This window comes from Scyliorhinus canicula, chromosome 3 (assembly GCF_902713615.1).
Source record: "Scyliorhinus canicula chromosome 3, sScyCan1.1, whole genome shotgun sequence".
Classification (NCBI taxonomy): Eukaryota; Metazoa; Chordata; class Chondrichthyes; order Carcharhiniformes; family Scyliorhinidae; genus Scyliorhinus; species Scyliorhinus canicula.
This window is the reverse complement of record NC_052148.1, coordinates 105,824,726-105,846,018: the sequence shown is the minus strand read 5'-3', so window position 1 is coordinate 105,846,018 and position 21,293 is coordinate 105,824,726. Positions and strand designations below refer to the sequence as shown.

Below are 21,293 nucleotides of genomic sequence, written 5' to 3'. Positions count from 1 at the left end.
TGAGACTCTCGAATGTCCAGGCATGTGATCATAGTGGGCTTGAGAAGGACAGGAGTGGGGATATGGCCGTGTGAGAGAGGAGGATGTGAGGCTTAGTGGAGAAGCACTCACTTAAGGGGGAATACATGCAGGGCCGGTGCTAGGAATTGCGGGCCCAATTAGAAAAGTGATGGCGGGGACCCTACTCTACAAAAGTAAAAATTTATGTATGTTTATATTTCGTGTAGTATGCTCGTCTTTAACCAAAAAAAAACATTAAATGCTTGATATACTAAAATTTTGAAAGACAATATGAAAGTTTCATTTTTTTAAATCAGTTTTAGTTTTGAAAAACTTCTTTCACCTGATGCGACTGTTAGAATACAGAAAAGGCTTCAGACGGTAACTCTGTCGCCGCTGGCGCGGGGGCCCCTTAAGGTGCGGGGCCCAATTTGATAAAATTGATCAAATAGGCTTAAAACCGGCCCTGAATACATGGGTGGAGGACCAGAGCAGTAGAGGGCTGAGAGGAAGGTCCTTCTCAGGAATCCTCACCACTCAGTTTGGTTTCCTTCTTTGGGCAGCAGTGCCGCGAGGACAGCACGGTAGCACAGTGGTTAGCACTGTGGCTTCACAGCACCAGGGTCCCAGGTTTGATTCCCGGCTGGGTCACTGTCTGTGCGGAGTCTGGACGTACCCCCCGGAGATTTTCACAGTAACTTCATTGCAATGTAAGCCTACTTGTGACAATAAAGATTATTATCTTTTCAGAATAGAGAATGGAGAATCATGGAGCCTTTCAAATGGGCGTTTCTACTCATCGCACAAGAGCAGCAGCAGCAGAGACAGGAATGTGCCACTGCATGCGACCAGGTCCAGCACCTTGCTGTGGGGGATCTTGGGCCCTTAGCTATACAGGGAGACTGTACTGGAAAAGGGTCTTCCGACATCGGATCTTCCGACAATGTTAGCATTCATGTCGAGAGGGCTAGAATACAAGACCAGGGATGTACTTCCGAGGCTATATAAGGCTCTGGTCAGACCACATTTGGAATATTGTGAGCAGTTTTGGCCCCTTATCTAAGGAAGGATATGCTGGCCTTGGAAAAGGTCTAGAGGAGGTTCATAAGAATGATCCCTGGATTGAAGAGCTTGTCGTATGAGGAATGGTTGAGGACTCTGGGTCTGTACTCGGGAGTTTAGAAGGATGAGAGGGGATCTTATTGAAACTTACAGGATACTGCGAGGCCTGGATAGCGTGGACGTGGAGAGGATGTTTCCACTTGGAGGAACAACTAGAAGCAGAGGACACAATCTTAGACTAAAGGAATAATCTTTTAAACTGAGATGAGGAGGAATTTCTTCAGCCAGAGGGTGGAGAATCTGTGTAACTTTTTGCCGCAGGTGTGGAAGCCAAATCACTGAATGTATTTAAGACAGAGATAGATAGGTTCTTGATTAATAAGGGGATCAGGGGTTATGGGGAGAAGGCAGGAGAATGGGGATGAGAAAAATATCAGCCATTATTGAATGGCGGAGCAGACTCGGAGAGCCGAGTGGCTTAATTCTGCTCCTATGTCTTATGGTCTTCCTATAGATGTTGGAGAAACAGTGCCAGGGAAGACTGCACCTGTTGCAGGGGATGGTGTACCACCTTTTCCATGTCCTGCAAGAGTTGGTACCACATGAGATGGGAGGACACTCAGTGTCCATAGCCCTTAGTCACCGCAGATTGAACTTCTATGCAAGATGCTTGTTTCAGGGCAGCACCGGTGATGTGTGGCATCTCCCATTCAGTGCTCACAAATACATTATGGTGGTGACAAACGTCCTTTATGCAAGGGCCCACATGCATATTTACTTCAACCGGGACCCGGAGAGCAACGACACCAGGGACATGAGTTTCTCCCATTTAGCAGACATGCCCCAAGTGCAGAGTTTGATAGACTGCACCCACGTGGTCCTGCAATCTCCATGTTATCATGCTGCACCATTTATGAACCGCAAGCTTTTCATTTCATCAATGTGCAGATCACGTGACCACACAATACGAATCATGCAAGTGTGTGCCTATTTCCCGGGAAGCATCCATCACAGATGCAATTTGGGGCGCTCACAAATCTCTGATGTTTTTGAGGGAGAGCAGTGCCTGGAGGGATGGCTCCCGGGGACAAGGATTATCCAATAAGGAGCTGGCTGATGACTCCAGTGTGGAGGCCACAAACTAAGACGGAGAATCCATGCAATAAGGTTCACCCTTCAATATGCATGCTGGTGAAACAGGCGATTGGACAGTTGGAGATGTAGTTCCGGTACCCTACAGTATAACCCCCAAAGGGGCTAGACTGCATTATTGTGGTCTGCTGTGCTCTCCACAAGTTGGCATTGCAGAGGGTAGACCACCTAGACCCAGAGGAGATGGAGGAACGCCACATCACCTCAGATGAGAAGTTTGCCAAAGGGAAACACACAGAGGAGGAAGGACTCGGGCCATGTGGGACAATGCTAGTCATTTGCTTCCAATTTGAGTACATAATTTTACTCAATTATCTACTGCCTAAACCAATCTACTGCCTAAACCAATCGCCTAACCAAGTCAATAATTTGCCTCGACGCAGCGGAACCTTATTGAATGCCTTCTGGAAGTCCATATAAACTACTTGCATAGCAATCCACCTGTCTACTACTTTAGTTACTGTCTCAAATAATTCAATTAGGTTTGTTAGAAATTATGCATTCTTTACAAATCCATGTTGGTTCCCTCTAAATCAGGGTGGTCTCCAATGGTAGATTCCTCATATATATAGGTAAATTAAGTTAAAATACAATTCTGCCACCTTCGGTCTCTGGTTTCTGGCGAGGGAGGCAGGGCGGATGAGAAAAGATCAGGGGGGAGAAAGGAATTCAACATTTTCAAAGCACTTATAAAGTTTTAATTCCAGCGCAATATTCCATGTTACTTCCAGCTACACAGAACATGCCCAAGCACCCAGCACAAATTAGGTATGGACAGTTATGACTTGAAATCTATCCTCAATATACAATGTTACTAAGAATAAAAGTAAAAGAAACTATGATTACAAAGTTTTAGTCATCTGGGAGGCTCTGAAAGCAGTGATCCGGGGAGAGCTGATTTCCATCCGGGCCCATAGGGAAAGGGGGGAGAGGGAGAGACTGGTGGGGGAGCTCCTAGACGTGGATAGGAGGTACGTGGAGGCCCCGGAGGAGGGGTTGCTGCGGGAACGGCGTAGTTTGCAGGCCAAGTTCGACTTGTTGACCACCAGAAAAACGGAGACACAGTGGAGGAGGGTGCAAGGCCCGGTATATGAGTATGGGGAGAAGGCGAGCAGGATGTTGGCGCATCAGCTCCGCAGGCGAGATGCGGCTAGGGAAATTGGTGGAGTGACGGATAAGGGTGGGAATGTGGTGCGGAAGGGGGCAGAGGTGAAAGGGGTCTTTAGGGGCTTTTATGAGAAACTGTACCGGTCGGAGCCACCGGGGGGGGGGGGGGGGGGGGGGTGGAATGGAGAGTTCCATGAACAGGCTACGCTTCCCAAAGGTGCAGGAGGAGCTGGTGGAGGGGTTGGGGGCGCCGATAGAGTTGGAGGAGCTAGTCAGGGGGATTGGTCAAATGCAGACAGGGAAGGCGCCAGGGCCGGATGGGTTCCCGGTAGAATTTTATAAAAAGTATGCGGATCTGGTGGGCCCCCTGTTGGTGCGAGCCTTCAATGAGGCATGGGAGGGGGGGGGGGCTTTGCCCCCGACGATGGCATCTCTGATCCTGAAGCGGGATAAGGACCCCTTGCAGTGTGGATCATACAGGCCAATCTCGCTCCTCAATGTTGATGCTAAGTTGCTGGCGAAGATCCTGGCCACCAGGATAGAGGACTGTGTGCCGGGGTGATACATGAGGATCAGACAGGATTTGTCAAGGGAAGACAGTTTAACACGAATGTGCGGAGATTGTTAAATGTTATTATGATGCCGGCGGTGGAGGGGGAAGGCAGAGATAGTGGTGACACTGGATGCAGAGAAGGCGTTTCATAGAGTTGAGTGGGGGTACCTGTGGGAGGTGCTGGAGCGGTCCGGATTCGGGGAGGTGTTCATCAAATGGGTGAGGTTGCTCTACGAGGCCCCGATGGCGAGTGTGGTTACCAACGGAAGGAGATCAGAGTACTTCAGGCTCTACCGTGGGACCAGGCAGGGGTGCCCCCTGTCCCCCTTGCTTTTTGCACTGGTGATAGAACGTCTGGCTTTGGCGCTGAGGGAGTCGGGGAGGTGGAGGGGCCTGGTGCGGGGTGGGGAAGAACATAGGGTATCGGTGTATGCGGACGACCTGCTGTTGTATGTGGCGGACCCAGAGGGGGGAATGCCGGAGGTGATGGAGCTGTTGGCTGAGTTTGGGAGCTTCTCGGGCTATAAGTTAAATCTGGGCAAGAGTGAGGTATTTGTAGTACACCCGGGAGATCAGGAGGAGGGAATTGGGAGGCTCCCGTTTAAGAGGGCAGTGAAGAGTTTCAGATACCTGGGGGTGCAGGTGGCCAGGAGTTGGGGGACTCTCCATAAGCTTAATTTTACCAAGCTTGTGGAGCAGATGGAGGAGGAATTCAAAAGGTGGGACATGGTGCCGCTATCGCTGGCGGGTAGAGTGCAGTCCGTCAAAATGACGGTTCTCCCGAGATTCTTGTTCCTTTTTCAGTGTTTGCCCATCTTCATCCCTAGGGCCTTTTTTAGGAGGGTGACTAGCAGCATCATTAGCTTTGTTTGGGCGCATGGGACCCCGAGGGTGAAGAGGGTCTTCTTGGAGCGGGGTAGAGATGGTGGGGGGCTGGCATTACCCAATCTCTCGGGGTATTATTGGGCGGCCAATGTGTCGATGGTGCGTAAGTAAGTGATGGAGGGAGAGGGGGCAGCATGGAAACGGTTGGAGATGGCGTCCTGTGGAGGCACAAGCCTGGAGGCCCTGGTAACGGCACCGTGGCCGCTCCCTCCTACGAGGTATACCACGAGTCCGGTGGTGGCGGCTACCCTCAAGATTTGGGGGCAGTGGAGGCGACATGGGGGGAAGTGGGGGGCTCGATGGAGGCTCCGTTAAGGGGGAACCATCGGTTCATCCCGGGGAACATTGATGGGGGGTTCCAGGGTTGGCACAGAGCGGGCATCAGACAGCTGAGGGACCTGTTCATCGATGTGAGGTTTGCGAGCCTGGGGGAGTTGGAGGAGAAATTTGGGCTCCCCTCGGGGAACATGTTCAGGTATCTGCAGGTAAAGGCGTTTGCTAGGCGGCAGGTGGAGGGATTCCCATTGCTTCCCGCAAGGGGGGTGAGTGACAGGGTGCTTTCGGGGGTCTGGGTCGGGGATGGGAAGATATCTGATATCTACAAGGTAATGCAGGAGGTGGAGGAGGCGTCAGTAGAGGAGCTAAAGGCTAAGTGGGAGGGGGAACTGGGGGAACAGATCGAAGATGGGACATGGGCTGATGCCCTGGAGAGGGTTAACTCTTCCTCCTCATGTGCGCGGCTTAGCCTCATCCAATTCAAGGTGCTGCACCGGACCCATATGTCCGGGGCTAGGATGAGTAGGTTCTTTGGGGGTGAAGACAGGTGTGTCAGGTGTTCGGGGAGTCCAGCAAACCATGCCCATATGTTCTGGGCATGCCCGGCACTGGAGGAGTTCTGGAAGGGGGTGGCGAGGACGGTGTCGATGGTGGTGGGATCCAGGGTCAAGCCAGGCTGGGGACTCGCAATTTTTGGGGTTGGGGTGGAACCGGGAGTGCAGGAGGCGAAAGAGGCCGGTGTTCTGGCCTTTGCGTCCCTAGTAGCCCGGCGAAGGATCTTGCTACAATGGAAGGATGCAAGACCCCCAAACGTGGAGACCTGGATCAATGACATGGCGGGTTTTATTAAGCTGGAGAAGGTCAAATTTGCCCTGAGAGGCAATTGACTATGTTTACTTATTTAATTTTAATTTATTTTTAAGTTCTCTTGTTGTTCACTGGGTTTGGGGGGGTGAGATGCATGCATTGATACGGACTTGGGGGTGGTACAGTTATTATGGTGTTTTATTGTTGCTTTTCATTGTTTGATGTTATATTTTCTGTAAAAAATTTCAATAAAATTTTTTTTAAAAAAAGTTTTAGTCATGACAGTCGCCGTTACACTAACTGTAAAACAATGTTATCAATTTCTTTCAGAAGCAACATACACTGGAGACCATTTTGTTAGTACATTTAAGGCTTTATTACATGTACATGAAGTTAAAAACAGGTTTGAACAAATATTTTTAAAAAAACAACCTCTGTGGATTTAATGTTCATCAATGTGAACCTCATTAGGTGCTGCAGAATAGACCACTTTGCATCTCAGGCAACATGAACCACGCCCAATCAGGTTTCGCATGATTAGATGCAGAGTGAAGCACCCTCTACTGTGCCTCCACAATATGCTTCAACTCCACTCTCACAAATGCACTCAATTTCTGCACTTTTGTGACAATTTCCCATGACATATACTCCTTGGCCTTGTCGAATACGATGACTAATTTGGTAGCAAATTGCAGTTTGGTGTTGTGGGTTCATGCCCAATAAGAAACAGATTTGAGACTGCCCAAACTTCATTCATGCAAGATTTCCACAGCCAGTAAGCAGAGAATATTACCATCTCACCACCTGCATTGGATTTGAAAGTAGGTACCAGAGGTGAGGGCCGGAGCATCAAATGACTCATACCCGAGTTAACATTTCCCAAATAGATGTAGCATCAACAGACCTTTCAAAATTATATATCCTCACGCGTTGGTTTATATGAATATGGTGATAGTTTTTCAACAGTGAAACGTCAGTCACATCATTAAAACAGAGGCATATGTCCACAGCTAACCACAGGAAGGGAACACCACAACTGGAAGATGCTTCTAGCTTTCTGGATTCAGATGTGAAAAGACCACACATACTTGTGCAATATCATCGTACTCGTAAGTTCTTTTTAAAAATGTATCCATCAGTCGCAATCCTGAAATGCTCTGAAAAGAGAAATGAACAAAATTAAGTTTAGGAAGTATAGACAAAATGTAAGTAGCGTGTCACTGAAGGGAACTGCAACATTGGTTCAAAATTGTTAAAGGGGAAGTGTTCAAATTCAGTTGCAAACATAATAGAACAAATTACATAGAAATATCACATTGTTTGTATGTGACAGGTGAAAGCTGTAACGTTCCCTGTTTTCTGAATGAGGATGGCTTCGAAGTGTAGTGTCTCACAAAAAAACATCAAGCTACGTTTTGAAGAAAGCTAATTATTTACACCACAACTAAATAGATTTGACTTGCTTGCTAAGATATAAAAGATTACAGATTCACTAAAACTATGATTCTATTTACAGAGCTCCTGATAGCACGATTATTCTCTACCTCGCCTAACAACCTTCTCCCTGAATCAAGAGTATCATGTGATCCACATGTATGTGCTTGATCGGCATCTAGTGGCTGGATGCCGTTACAGTAAACTGCTAACCCTTCATTATTCTTACTAGAAACATATTGTCACAAAAGTGATACAGAGCTATCCTGATTCCTCATACAAAACATGTACTTTTTCATTAAAACAGCATCCCTTTACCAATGAAACAATGAAGAGCTAAACTCAAAGAGGGACAGGTGCAATATATTCAAAGTCTTCACACAGTGCTTTGCTTTACAGCTGGCACAGTTCCACAGTTTTCGGAATATATACACGGGTATTTGCTTCTGTGCTTACCTGTGGCTCAGTGGTAGCACTCTTGCCTCAGAGTCTGACATTATGGGCTCAAGTTCCACTCCATGGACCCAAGCACAAAATCTAGGCAAACAGCCCAGGGCAGACCCTGGAGTGTTGCACAGGTAAAGGTGCTATCTGTCATTAAACCAGGCTTCTATCTGCCTTTAGGTGGGTGCAAACGATTCCCGAGTACTATTTCAAGCAGCAGGGCAGGTCTCCCTGGTGTCCTGGTCAATGTACATCCCCCAATAAATATTACCAAAACAGATTATCGAGCTATCACAATGTTGTTTGCAAGAACTTACTGTATAAACTGACTGCACATGTTTTATATTACAACAGAGACCATATTTTAAAAGGTACCTCACTGGCTATAAAGCACTTTGGGATGTCCGGAGTTTGTGAAAGGTGCTATATAATTACAAATCTTACTTTCCACTCCTCATCCTTGCATTTTTCAAAACCAGCATCAGGAATAATTTCAAAATTAAAAGAAAAGCACAATGTCATATGCATGGTCAATGCTGAAAATAACAGATTTGAGATAAAAACAGCAAAAATCTAGCAAATATTGCAAACTTTCAGTTTTGTAAATAGTGAATAACCAACTTTCAAAATGACTGTACTTAAAAATTGATTACAAATTGCATTGCTCACATCATTTCATGAAACTGATCCAAGAAGCCATGACTACATTAATAGAAGCGGTTATAAAATGATCAATTAAATTGTTTTTGAAAACCAAGTAAACCTCAGCCCTTGTGAACTTTGGTCGAGGTTGCTACATGTGCATGTGTATTTGCCAGTTCACAATTTTATATCAAAATGAATGGAAGAAAATGAGCAGACATAATGTATATTCTTCACGACTGTAAGCCAAATTTTCAACATCCAAAACAAAACAACAAATAATACAAACCTTCAACATAATGAAGCATCCTAACGTGCTTCACAGGAGCATTATAAAAGAAAGTACGATACTGAGTTATTTAAGGAGGTATTAGGTAAGATGACCAAAAGCTTGGTCAATGAAGTTGGTTTTAAGGAATGTCTTAAAGGACGAAAGCGAGGTGGAGAGATGGAAAGGTGTAGGGGCTGTATTCCAGAGATTGGTGCCGAGGTAGCTGAAGGTACGGCCGCCAGTGGTGAAGCGATTAAAATTAGGGGATGCATAAGAGGTTAGAATTAGAAGAGTTCAGATATTGTAGAGGATCACAGAGATAGGGAGGGGCAAGGGTTCGGAGGGATTCGAAAACAAGGATGAGAATTTTTAAATCAAGACATTGCTTGACTGGGAGCCAATGTAAGTCAGTGAGCACAGGATTGCCAGGGGTAGCAGAGTTTTGGATGAGCTCAAATTCACAAGAGGGCAGAACGTTGTAGACCGCCAGCAGTGGCCTGGAATAAACATGTCTAGAAGTTAAAAAAAAGGCACAAATGAGGGTTTCAACAGCAAATGAGCGGAGACAAGCAAAGCCAGGATATGTTATCAAGGTGGGAATAGGCAGTCTAAATGATGGCACAATTATGAGGTTTTGAGCTCATCTCAGGATAAAATGTGAACACGGAGGTTGTGAACAGGTGGACTTGCCAGGGAGAGGGATGAGTCGGTAGCTAGGTTTGGAGCAACGTAGAAGGCAAATTTGTCAAGGCAATTTCATGATATAAGTTCCCTGTATTTGACTTTTCTTTTAAGTCATAGGATTTACCTGTAAACCTTGTAAGGAAGCCAATAGCTTAAGTGCAAGATGTAGAGATGAATTTGGACTCAACTTTCCCAGCTGTCTTCCAGAAATGCCACACCAGTGGATTGCATTTGTATTGCACATTTCAAGCACCAGATCCATTGTCCTCTCACTGCTAGAGAAAGAAAAACTGAATGAGACGGCTCAGTACCATATCACAGGCATTTTGCTGTATTAAAATAAAAATTTGAATCATTTTCACATAATAATAATAATTTTTAGTAGTATCACAAGTAGGCTTACATTAACACTGCAGTGAAGTTACTGTGAAAATCCCCTAGTCATCACATTCCGGCACCTGTTCAGAGAATTCAGAATGTCCAATTCACCTAACAAACATGTCTTTCGGGACTTGAGGGAAGAAACCAGAGCACTGGGAGGAAACCCATGCACACACAGGGAGAACGTGCAGACCCTGCACAGACCAGAGGTCCAAGTTGGGTTTCAAACCTGGGTCCCTGGAACTGTGAAGCAACAGTGCCAACTGTTACCGTGCCGCCCATGGTGGCCAGTCTGAAGTTTTATCGGTATAACAATGCTATTGAATCTAAAGCATAAATATGCCAAAACCCAGACATTCTGTTTAATGAAGCACAGACCAAGTAAAGATGTTACACAGGGCTATTTGCATCTTAGACAACAATTTATATGTAACCTTTGCATAGGATAGGTATCATGTGCGATTTTGAAAAGAGCTGCTTTCGTACTGTGGCAGGGCGGAAACCTGACTGGAGAAATTTGAACTCGGAGTTCTGGCAAACGTAGGCATAGATTTGGGAGGCAACAACACGTTCAAGGACTGGAGAGGAAAGGGAGGTTGAAGATGGGGCAGTAGTTTTCAAGGATGGTGGGTCAAGGGTTTGAGGAGGTGATGCCAAGACTTGAAGATGAGAACCGTTTATAGTATTAGTTAATATGGGATCCAGGTGAGAAGACTGGGTGATCAGCAATTTCGTGCAAGCAGGGGCAAGGGAGCATTTAGGACCAATGGGAAAGATGAGCTTGTAGATGGCATATGGGAGGTAGGAGAGAAAGAGAAAGTTACGAGTTCAGGGTTAAGTCAGTGTGGAACGTAAGAGGAAGTCTGGCTAGATGAGTTTGTGGAAGAGAGGGATGTGACAGAGGCAGCTGAGTCTATGAGCTCCTGATATTTATTGTTAGGGGGAGCGTGGAGCTGGCAGAGAAGAGTTTAATATGATTTGCTAAGAGGAAAAAAAGCTGAAGTTATGTCTACATTCCAGGAATGATCCCGGAATAGTGAGCAGTATTAGATTAGGAAGAGTTAGCATAAACTAGATTAGTTTATGTGGTCCAGCCTGTTCTTGTGGTGGATGGCTAAGTTAATCAGTCATGTCCTCTCCAATTTGTGCTCCATCAACTGAAGGGAATGGAGAGGAGGGCCATACCAGGGAGGGAGAAGGGCAAAGGTGGTGAAGGGGCATCGAAGGTGGATGCGAGAGTGCAAATTAGTAGCTGTAGCAATGTTGTGGCAAATAGAGAGCTCTGAAAGTGCAAACCTAGGCCATTGGCTGCTAGATTTTTTCACGGAAATGTTCTCAGTCTAACCATAGTCATCCACATCAGCAAAAACCACAAGCAGTTTCTGCACCTTGAGTAAAATAAAATTCCAAGACCAAATTTCTTTCAAATACACCAGAAACTCTGGCATTTGTAGCTTTGGAACGTTGCACTGTGTGTCAGTTATCCAATAACCTCAATTTCTCACAAGGACACATTGTACTATACAATGTGTTCCATAAAAAGTGCTAATGAGGTCTCCAGTCTATTTACTCGTTAAAAGAAAAATTTAAAAAACAAAACACCATTCTGCCAGAGGAAAATATCAAATTCCATCCTGCTTTATTTCCTTGAATTTACAATCTGCATTTCAGTATCTGCAGAGGCAGTGTGTGTTTTGCATGCTGTGGTGCTCAAGTTCTTCCACCTCATGCACAATTTACTCCTCAATGTTCTGCAAAGCTTCACCTTTTTCTTTTAAATAGCATCTCTTTGCATTGGGTTTGACAAGCAGTGTTAAGTCACTGGTGCATTCGGAAACTTCTGCTTTGTCATCTGGAATACAAGACTTAGGAGCTGAAGGAGGCCATTCAGCCCTTCGAGCCTGCTCCACCATTCAAAAAGATTACAGCTGATCTCGCTGTGGCTCTACTCCACTTTACCGTCTGCCCCCTTGTTGATCAAAACTGTACTCTTCCTTGAATAAATTCAATGACCCATCTCCACTGCTTTCTTTGGAAGAGAATTCCACAAACTAACAACCCTCAGAGAAAATATAAAGCCAGAATTTCCATTGTAAACGGTAGACCTCTTATTCTTACGCTGTCACCTAGTTTTAGTCTCTCCCACAAGTGGAAATACCCATGTGGTATCTATCCTATCAAATCCCTTCAAGATCTTATATGATTCAATAAGATCACCTCTCATTTTTCTAAACTCCAATGGCTAGAGGCCAACCTGTTTAACCTTTCTTCATAAAATAAGTACCTCATCCCAGAAATGAGTCAAGTGAACTTTCGTCGTAAATATTTTTTTTTTACGTGGACGTTGCTGGCTAGGCTAGCATTTACTGTCAATTCCCAACTGCCCTGGAGAAGGTGGTGGTGAGCTACCTTCTTGAACCGCTGCAGTTCATGTCATGTGGGTACACCCACTGTGCTGTTCATGTGATGTGGGTACACCCACTGTGCTGTTACGGAGGGAGCTCCAGGATTTTGACCCAGCGACAGTGAAGGAATGGCAGGCCATATATTTTCAAGTCAGGATGGGGAGCGGCTTGAAGTGGAACTTCCAGCTGATGGTGTTCCTATGTGTCTGCTGTCCTTGTCCTTCTGGATGGCAGTGGTCGTGGATTTGGAAGGTGCTGCCCAAGAAGCTTTGGGGAGTTCCTGCAGTGGATGTTGTAGAAGGTACACACGGCTGCTACTGTGCATCAGCGGTGTTTGCAGATGGGGTGTCAATCAAGCAGGCTGCAGTGTCCTGGATGGTAGTGCCTCTAATGCAATTACATTTTTAATCAAATAAGATGACCAAAACTGTACAGTATTCCAGATGTGGTCTCACCAAGGCCCTAGACACCTGCAGTAAAACCTCTCTACTTTTATATTCCATCCCCCTTGCAATAAATGCCAGCATTCCATTTGCCTTCCTAATTGCTTGTTGTATCTGCATCCTAACTTCAAGTAACAGGGCCCTCCGTGCCACTGAGTTCCGCAATTGCTCTCCATTTAAATAGAATATTGCGCTTCTTTTCTTCCTGCCAACTGGCTGGCTCTAGAACAAGGTGTTCCAGTGAATTGTCCCGAATATAGTCCATGAACTCCATGCTCTAGGCTGTCTTTACCAATCTGATTTGCTCGATCTATTATGTAGATTAAAGCCACCCATAATTAATGTGGTATCTTTATTACATGCTCCATTTATTTCTTCCTGTATACTCTCTGGAAACCAGGAAGTCAGTGCTTTTAGTGAGGATAGAGAAGGAGATCATAGAATCATAGAATTTGCAGTGCAAAAGGAGAGCATTCAGCCCATCGAGTCTGCACTGGCCCTTGGAAAGAGCACCCTACTTAAGCCCACACCGTCACCCTATCTCTGCAACCCAGTAATTCCACCTAATCTTTTTTGGACACTAAGGGCAATTTATCCTGGCCAATCCATCTAACCTACACCTCTTTAGACTGTGGGAGAAAACTGGAGCATCCGGAGGATACCCACGCAGACACGGGGAGAAAGTACAAACTCCACACAGACAGTTACCCAAGGACAGAATTGAACCCGGGTCCTTGGAGCTGTGATGCAGCAGTGCTAACCACTGTGCCACCATGCCACCCATGACTTGGGTGTTTGGATGTGCAATGTAGTGGAGCCAGTAAGAAATATTGTGTCAGTGTGTGTGTTTCACAAGTTACTTTTACTCCCCTAAAGACATAGTTTTTAAAGTAAAAACAAGATTGTACATTTCTAAAGAAATGGGTATACATTTAAAACAAAGTTTATATGTTAATGTAAGGATGCGCATGTTCAACTGAAATTGTTTTAATTTTCAGTCGTTCAAAAGTCATAAACTTGGAAAAATCAGATATTCAAAATAAAATTTCAAAGTAACAAAAAGAATGCCGGCTGCAACCGGAGGCAGCGGCAGAGAGAAGGCCATGTGCCCGACACGTACACTGATGCCATGCTTACATCTGTGCTTCGGGTGTAAAACCATGGAGGAGACATTCCTCCATTTTGTGCTGCCAGCAAGTAAGCAACAGGACTGTATGAACTAACGATGGATTATTTTGTAATAAGGAAAAGAGGGCCAGAGACACAAACAGACCAGGTTCTCACAACTGAATCTGCTGGAGAGAGCTTCTCAAGATAGTCCATGGCAGATCAAAGCAGTGCTGGTGTGAGCTGCATCCAGAGCTCCATGGTCTCTGGTGAACAACTCATTAAGACACTGAAATCGGGAACAAAGCATTATAAAAATAATTTCTTGAGGTATGGCTTTATTGTGCCAATGCAAATCAGGATGCAAAACCCATGTATGTTACATGCAGGACATATATAGATAGGTTGGAGACTTGGGCAGAGATGTGGCAAACAGAGTTTAATCCAGACAAATGTGAGGTAATGCATTTTGGGAGGTCTAAAACTCTTCGGAATATAGAAAGTCAGAGATCTGGGCGTGCAAGTCTGCAGATCTTTGAAAGTGGGGAACACAAGTGGAGAAGGTAGTCAAGAAAGCATACGGAATGCTTGCCTTCATTGGACAGGACATCAAGTATAAAAACTAGTAAGTCATGCTACAGCTGTATAGAACCTTGGTCCAGCTGTACTTGAAATATTGCGCACAATTCTGTTTGCCACACTACCAGAAGGATGTGGAAGCTTTGGAAAGGGTGTAGAGGAGGTTTACCAGGATGTTGCCTGGTTTGGAGGGTGTTAGCTATGCGGAGAGGCTGAATAGACTCGGACTGTTTTCATTAGAAAGATGGAGGTTGAGGGGTGACCTGATAGCGGTCTACAAGATTATGAGGGGCATGGATAGAGTGGATGGGCAGGCACTCTTTCCAAGGGTGGAGGGATCAGTCACCAGGGGGCACAGATTTAATGTCCATGGGGCAAAGTTTAGAGGAGATGCGTGAGGCAGGTTTTTCTACGCAGAGGGTGGTGAGTGCCTGAATCACGTTGCCAGAGGAGATTGGGGAAGCAGATACATTAACAGCGTTCAAAAGGCATCTTGACAAATACATGGATAGGATAGGTATAAAGGGATACGGCACAAGGATTTGCTAAGGGTTTTGGCCAAGGGTGGTATCAAGACTGGTACAGATTTGGAGGGTCAATGGGCCTGTTCCTGTGCTGTATTGTTCTTTGGAAGAACTGGCAAATGTAAGTTTAAAACCCTCATGTGGCAGGGAAAGGAGCAAGTTTATAATAGTCTATCAATGCTTGTATGTTGGCTCTCCTTCCAATGCAAAGTTTAAGGTGTCTAAACTGTCTGGTTCCCTGCTGAAAGGTGCAAACTGAGTGGGAACTTTTTCACTTCTTCATTGTCACAATGAACACCAAATGGCCTGCACCTACAAGCAACTGCAAATATGTTGATAATCTTGCCTTACAGTTCACTGGCTGAGATACACTGAGTGCAGGGTTCAGCCAGGTTGACAAGTGGACCAGAGGATAATTGATGGGTGATTTTTCCACGTTCAACAACTTATTCTCACTGCACAAGGTCATAAACATTGAGCCCATCCATTGACAGCTGTGACAGATCACTAATTCCAAACTCATGTATGAGGGGGAGGGGACACAGAGTATTGGTAAAACAGGGACACATCGTACTATAGTAAAGGAAGCAAGTCAGACTGAATTCAGTTACGATGAGTGTCGAGAGAGTAAGACGAGACTGGATGTTTTAAAAATAATTTTTTTTTAAATTCCAATTACGGGGCAATTTAGCGTGGCCAATTCACCTACCCGACACATCTTTAGGTTGTGGGTGTGATACATGCAGACACGAGGAGAATGGATGGTCTTTACTTTAATGCTATGAGTGTAATAGGCAAGACTGATGAGTTAAGGGCGTGGAATCACACATGGAATTGTGACACTGTTGCCATCACAGAGAAAGTCACAGGTAGGGAAGGACTCGTAGCTTACCATTCCGGGGTATAAGCTCTTTCAGGATGTAAAAAGGGTGTTGCACTGTTAATTAAGGAATCAATTACTATAATGAAGAGAGATGATATCTTGGAAGGGTCTTCAAACGAGGCTTTGTGGATAGAATTTAGGAATATAAAAGAAGCGGCCATATTACTGGGAGTGTATTATAGGCCCCCAAACCGTCAGTGGAAAATAGAGGAGCAGAAATGTAGAAAATTCACTGATATGTGTAAGAATAATAATCAAGTAATTATACTAGGGGATTTTGACTTCCCCAACATAAGTTGGGATAGTCATAATATAAAGGGTTTAGAGGGGGTGGATTTCTTGAAATTTAGAACATAGAACATATAGTGCAGAAGGAGGCCATTCGGCCCATCGAGTCTGCACCGACCCACTTAAGCCCACACTTCCATCCTATCCCCCTAACCTAATAACCCCTCTTAACCTTCTGGGACACCAAGGGCAATTTAGCATGGCCAATCCACCTACCTGCACGTCTTTGGACTGTGGGAGGAAACCGGAGCACCCGGAGGAAACCCACGCCGACACGGAGAGAACATGCAGACTCCGCACAAAGAGTGACCCAGCAGGGAATCGAACCTAGGACCCTGGCACTGTGAAGCCACAGTGCTAACCACTATGCTACCGTGCTGCAACATTCAATTTATTCAGGGTAATTTTTATATCAATTCGTAGAAGGCCCAACAAGAGATGGTGCAGATCTGGTTCTGAGGAACAAAGCCAGTCAAGTGTTCAATACGACATTGGGGAGCATTTCCGTGATAGCGACAACACGGAACGGTTCAAGTTTATTACGGAACAAGGAAAAAGATGACCTGCAAAAGATTGTTTAGGATTTGAGCAAGGCAGATTTTACTAAAATAAGGCAGGATTTGATCAAATTTGACGTCTTGTGGGAAAGTCTCCAGCAGATCAGTGGAGGGCATCAAATAGGAAAGAGGCAGAGTACAGGGTCAACCTGTTCCCTATAGGGGAAATACAAGAGCAATAAGTTCAGGGAACTCTGGATGTCTAAGATAATCCAGGACTGGATAAGGAAGAGGAGAAAGGCTTTAACCAAGCCCAAAGGGAGAAATTCAACTGAGGTCCGAGAGGAATATAGAAAGCAATTAGAAGCAAAAAGAGGGCATGAAAAAGGACTTGTGAATAATATTACGGAGACCCCCAAGATATTCTATAAATACATTAAGGGGGAAAAGGATAACCAGGGAAAGAGTAGGGCCCATTAGACACCAAGGGGGCAATCTGTGTGTAAAGCCGCAGGACATTGCTAGGGTGTTAAATTAATACTCCTCATCAGTCTTCACTCAGGAGGTCCTAGGTACAGAATTCAGGAAACAAGACTGTGAGGACTTTGAGCAGCTTGACATAGGAAGTGAGGATGCATTGGAGGCTTTGACGGCCTTAAAAATAGACAAATCCCCAGGTCCGGATGAATTGGCTGTTGTGGGAGGCGGGGCATGAAATTGCAGGGGCTCTGACGCAAGTTTTTAATTCCTCTCTGAGCACAGGGGAAGTGCCAGAGGACTGGAAAGCAAGAAGGGTGGGAGAGATTAACCAAGAAATTATGAACTAGTGAGTTTTACCTGAGTGGTAGGGAAACTATTGGAGATTTAATCTCCACTTGGAAAGGCATGGGTTGATTAGAGATAGTCAGTATGATTTTGTCAGAGGGAGGTCATACCTAACAAATTTTATAGAGTTTTTTGATAAAGTGACTGTGTGTGTAGCTGAAGGAAGTGCAGGGAGACGTATTGGGAAGGTTGAAGCACATGAAATTCAAGGAAACTTGCCAAGATTGATCCAAAACTGGCTTAGTAATAGGACACAAAGGGTGGTGGTAGAAGGCTGTTTGAGTAACTGGAGGCCAGTGTCCAGCGGCGTACCAAAGGTATCAGTGCTGGGTCCCTTATTGTTTGTTATACAAGTAAATGATATAGATGAGAAAGTGGGGGAATGATAAGTATGTTTGCAGGGGACATCAAGATTGGAGGTTTTTTTTTCTAAATTTAGACTGTCCAATTCATTTTTTTTCAATTAAGGGGTAATTTAGCACGGCCAATCCATCTACCCTACACATCTTTGGGTTATGGGTGCGAGACACACGCAGACACGGGGAGAATGTGTAAACTCCACACGGACAATGACTCGGGGCCGGAATTGAACCTGGGTTCCTGCCGCCGTGAGGCAGCAGTGCTAACCACTGAGCCACTGTGCCACCCTAAAATTGGTAGGATGGTTAATAGGGAAGAGGAGGACTTCTGGTGGCGGCCACGGTGTGAACAGGCGCACATTTGGTGGCTCCGGATTAAGATGGATTTTTTCTGTCTTTTTCCTGCCTGAAGGTCAAAGTATTTGTGGGCAAACGATACAGGAGTGCCTGGGGAATGTAATGCTCCTCTGGTATGTCCGGTGGATGGATCCATGGACAAGGAGTGGTGCAAGAAAGAGCAGCGGGAGCAGGAGGGTCTTCATGGTGCGCCACAGGAAAAGATGGCAGAGCAAGGGGGGTGCGCTGCTTGCTCGTGTTCAAGGGAGCAGTTGGTACAGTTCCTGAATAATAAGTTTCTGCAACAGAGGAAAGAGGCCGTGGAAGACCTGGCCAAGGTGGTGGAACCGCTGAGATCTGGGATTGCTCGAGTGGAGTAGAGGCTGGAGTCACAGGGCCTGGCCATCCAGAAAATGGAGACGGTGGTGGGGCATCACGAGGAGCAGTTGGTGATGGTAGAAGTGGGCGTGATGCAGGAGAGCCAGAAGAGTCTGAAGGAGGATCGCTCCAGGAGGCAAAACTTAAGTGTCGTAGGGATGCCTGAAGGCATTGAAGCTGCGGAGGCCGCAGTGTATGTGGCAAGGATTCTGGAGAAATTGATGGGGGAAGAGGGTCTTCGATCGGCCTCTGAAGGTGGGTGGAGTGCTGAGGAGGAGGCCGAAGGCTGGCGAACCGTCAAGGGCGATGGTGATGCGGTTACACCGCATTCTGGACAAGGAGAAGATCCTTCGATGGGCAAGGCAGACCAAGAAATGTACTTGGGAAGGGAGCGTGCTGTAGGTGTACCAGGACCTGGATGCGGAACTGACGAAGAGGGAGCCGGGTTTAATCGGATTAAAGCTGCCCCCTTTGAAAATGGGGTGAAGTTTGGGGTATTGTACCCTGCCCGCCTGTGGGTGACTTTCCAGAAGCGAGAACTTTATTTCGGCACACCAGAGGAGGCAATGGAATATATGAGGGACAATGGACTGGGAGGAATGTGAGGACATTGAACTTTAGAGGAGTTTTGCATGTTTTTTAAAGTATTATGTGGCGGCTTTTCCGGGGAAGGTTCTTACGAGGGGGGGCAACAATGGTGATTGTGCCTTTTTTGTTACTCTTTAGAGGTTGACGGTTGGTGGGTCCGGGGGGGGGGGGGGGGGGGGGGGGGGGAAGAACTGGAGGGAGGCAGGACAGTTGGAGGCCTTGGGTGGAGGCCACCATGCTAGCTGGGCGGGCCAGTTCATGGGAGTGAAATGGTGGTTTGCCAAGGGGAAGGCATGGGAGGGGGGGATGGAGTTGGTTCTTTGTTCGAGGATGGGAGGGGTGGTGATGGTGCTGCTCACGAGGTGTGGTTGGTTTGGCACAGTTGCGAAGGGATCGAGGATGGTAGATATTCGAGGGCGGATCTGGAGGGTTGCGGGCCAGGGGCTAGACCAGAAAGAGATATGGCTGATCGGCAGGGGTGCCCCCTGACCAAGCTGGTCACATGGAGCATGAGGAGTTTGAATGGGCCGGTTAAGCAGTTGTGTCTGTTCACGCATCTGAGGAGTTTGAAGGCAGACGTGGCTTCTTTGCAGGAGATGCACCCGAAGCTGGGGACCAGACTAGGCTGAGAAATGGATAGGCGGGGCAGGTTTTTCATTCGGGGCTGGATACAAAGATGAGGGGGGGTGATGGTTAATAATAGGGTTGCGTTATGTGATGGTGCATGGGAAGTTGGAGGGGATGTTGGTGGTTTCATAGAATTTACAGTGCAGAAGGAGGCCACTCAGCCCCTCGAGTCCGCACCGGCTCCCCGAAAGAGCACCCCACCCAAGCCCACACCTCCACCCCATCCCCATAACCCAGTAACCCCACCCAACACTAAGGGCAATTTTGAACACGAAGGGCAATTTAGCATGGCCAATCCACCTAACCTGCACACCTTTGGACTGTGGGAGGAAACTGGAGCACCCGGAGAAAACCCACACACACGGGGAGAACGTGCAGACTCCACACAGACAGTGACCCAAGCTGGGAATCGAACCTGGAACCCTGGAGCTGTGAAGCAATTGTGCTAACCACTATGCTACGATGCTGCACTTCTGGGCTCACGGAGTACCTGGCCTTTGCCTGGCCAGCAAAAACGGCAAAGGCACCAATAACAAAGCCCTCAAACATATACCCCAGCACGGTGCCGCCTCTAACATTTGAAAAACAAAACAAAAACAGTGAAGAAGAGGGTTGTAGGTTACAGGGTGATATAGATGGATTAGACAGATGGGCAGAGCATGGCAGATGTTATCTAATCCTGATACATGCGAGGTGATGCACACTGGAAGAAAAAACAGGACAACGGAGTATGTAACAAATGGCAGGACATTAGGAAGCTCAGAGGAACAGATGGGGCATTTATTGACAGAACCTTGAAGGCGGCAAAGCTGGTGGATAGGATAGTTAAAAGGCATTGTACCCACCTGGGGTGGCCACGTCCCGATTACAAAATGGACACTTGCAGAGAATGAAGGGAAAAATGGATAATGCTGAGAAAGCGAGCAGGTGCAAGGTTTGTCTGTTGTTTGGAGTTGCAGCTCCCAGACAAGACCGATACTGCAAAATCATTAGCATACTAATGAGCCATCTCCGGGGACAAAAGAGAAACATTTAAGCAAACGATACCAAACCAGACACCCCGGTGCCAGAGGAGACTAATACAAAGCAGATCAACGGCCACCTAGGGCCCGCCCAGCAATCAGGGCAGCCACCCCTTTATTGGAGGAAATCGATACCAATGATCAGGATATCGTCCAATTAATTGGGACCAAGTTCAAGGACCGCCCAAAAGTGTGTGAAGCCCCCTTTGGGTATAAGAGAAAGCCCCCAAGAGAGAATTGTTCTTCTTGGCCTTGGCTCTCAGTGACAAGAGGCCTGCCTAGCAGCTGCACCAGAACAAGTAAGTCCAAAGTTAACGCACACTACGAGATAGACGCTCCTAGCTACTATTCCATACAAGTTCGATCCCAACAGCCTCAGAATCGGACAACGGCCATTGTTCCTCTGACTGAGTGGGCACTCGAAGCTAAGTATAGGCTTTTAGTAGTAGTGATAGTTTAGTTGGTAGAGTCTGTGCATGAGTATAATTTACTGTGTGTAAATAAATGAGTATTGATTTTGAATTTACTAACTGGGGTATCGAGTCTTTGATCAGTATTCGGTTTTGAACCTTGTGGCGGTATCAAAAAGATACCTGGCGACTCTTGAGCTAGCATAATTAGAATTAAGGACGGCGACCATATTAACCGCCATAAACAGAGCCAATTAGAGAGAGAGCATAACGAGCAACGGCATATGGAACACTTGCCCTCATTAGTCGTGACAGAGAATATAA

The 21,293-nt window shown here is 46.2% G+C and overlaps 1 protein-coding gene across 7 annotated transcripts in view; it reads right to left on the bottom strand.

Annotated features, from left to right (window-relative positions):
- Positions 1-6,194: 6,194 nt before the first annotated feature.
- Positions 6,195-21,293, bottom strand: part of trappc13 (trafficking protein particle complex 13) — a 114,167-nt gene continuing 99,068 nt past the window's right edge. For 2 of the 7 annotated variants that reach the window (XM_038791044.1, XM_038791048.1), the window contains 3 exons: positions 9,442-9,592; positions 8,165-8,179; positions 6,195-6,999 (listed from right to left, as the gene is read on the bottom strand). In XM_038791044.1, coding sequence (XP_038646972.1) covers positions 6,892-6,999; positions 8,165-8,179; positions 9,442-9,592 — 274 coding nt within the window. In that variant the 3' untranslated portion in view covers positions 6,195-6,891. The remainder of the gene's footprint in view (positions 7,000-8,164; positions 8,180-9,441; positions 9,593-21,293) is intronic. The other 5 variants (XM_038791046.1, XM_038791049.1, XM_038791047.1 and 2 more) reach the window with 3 other exon arrangements.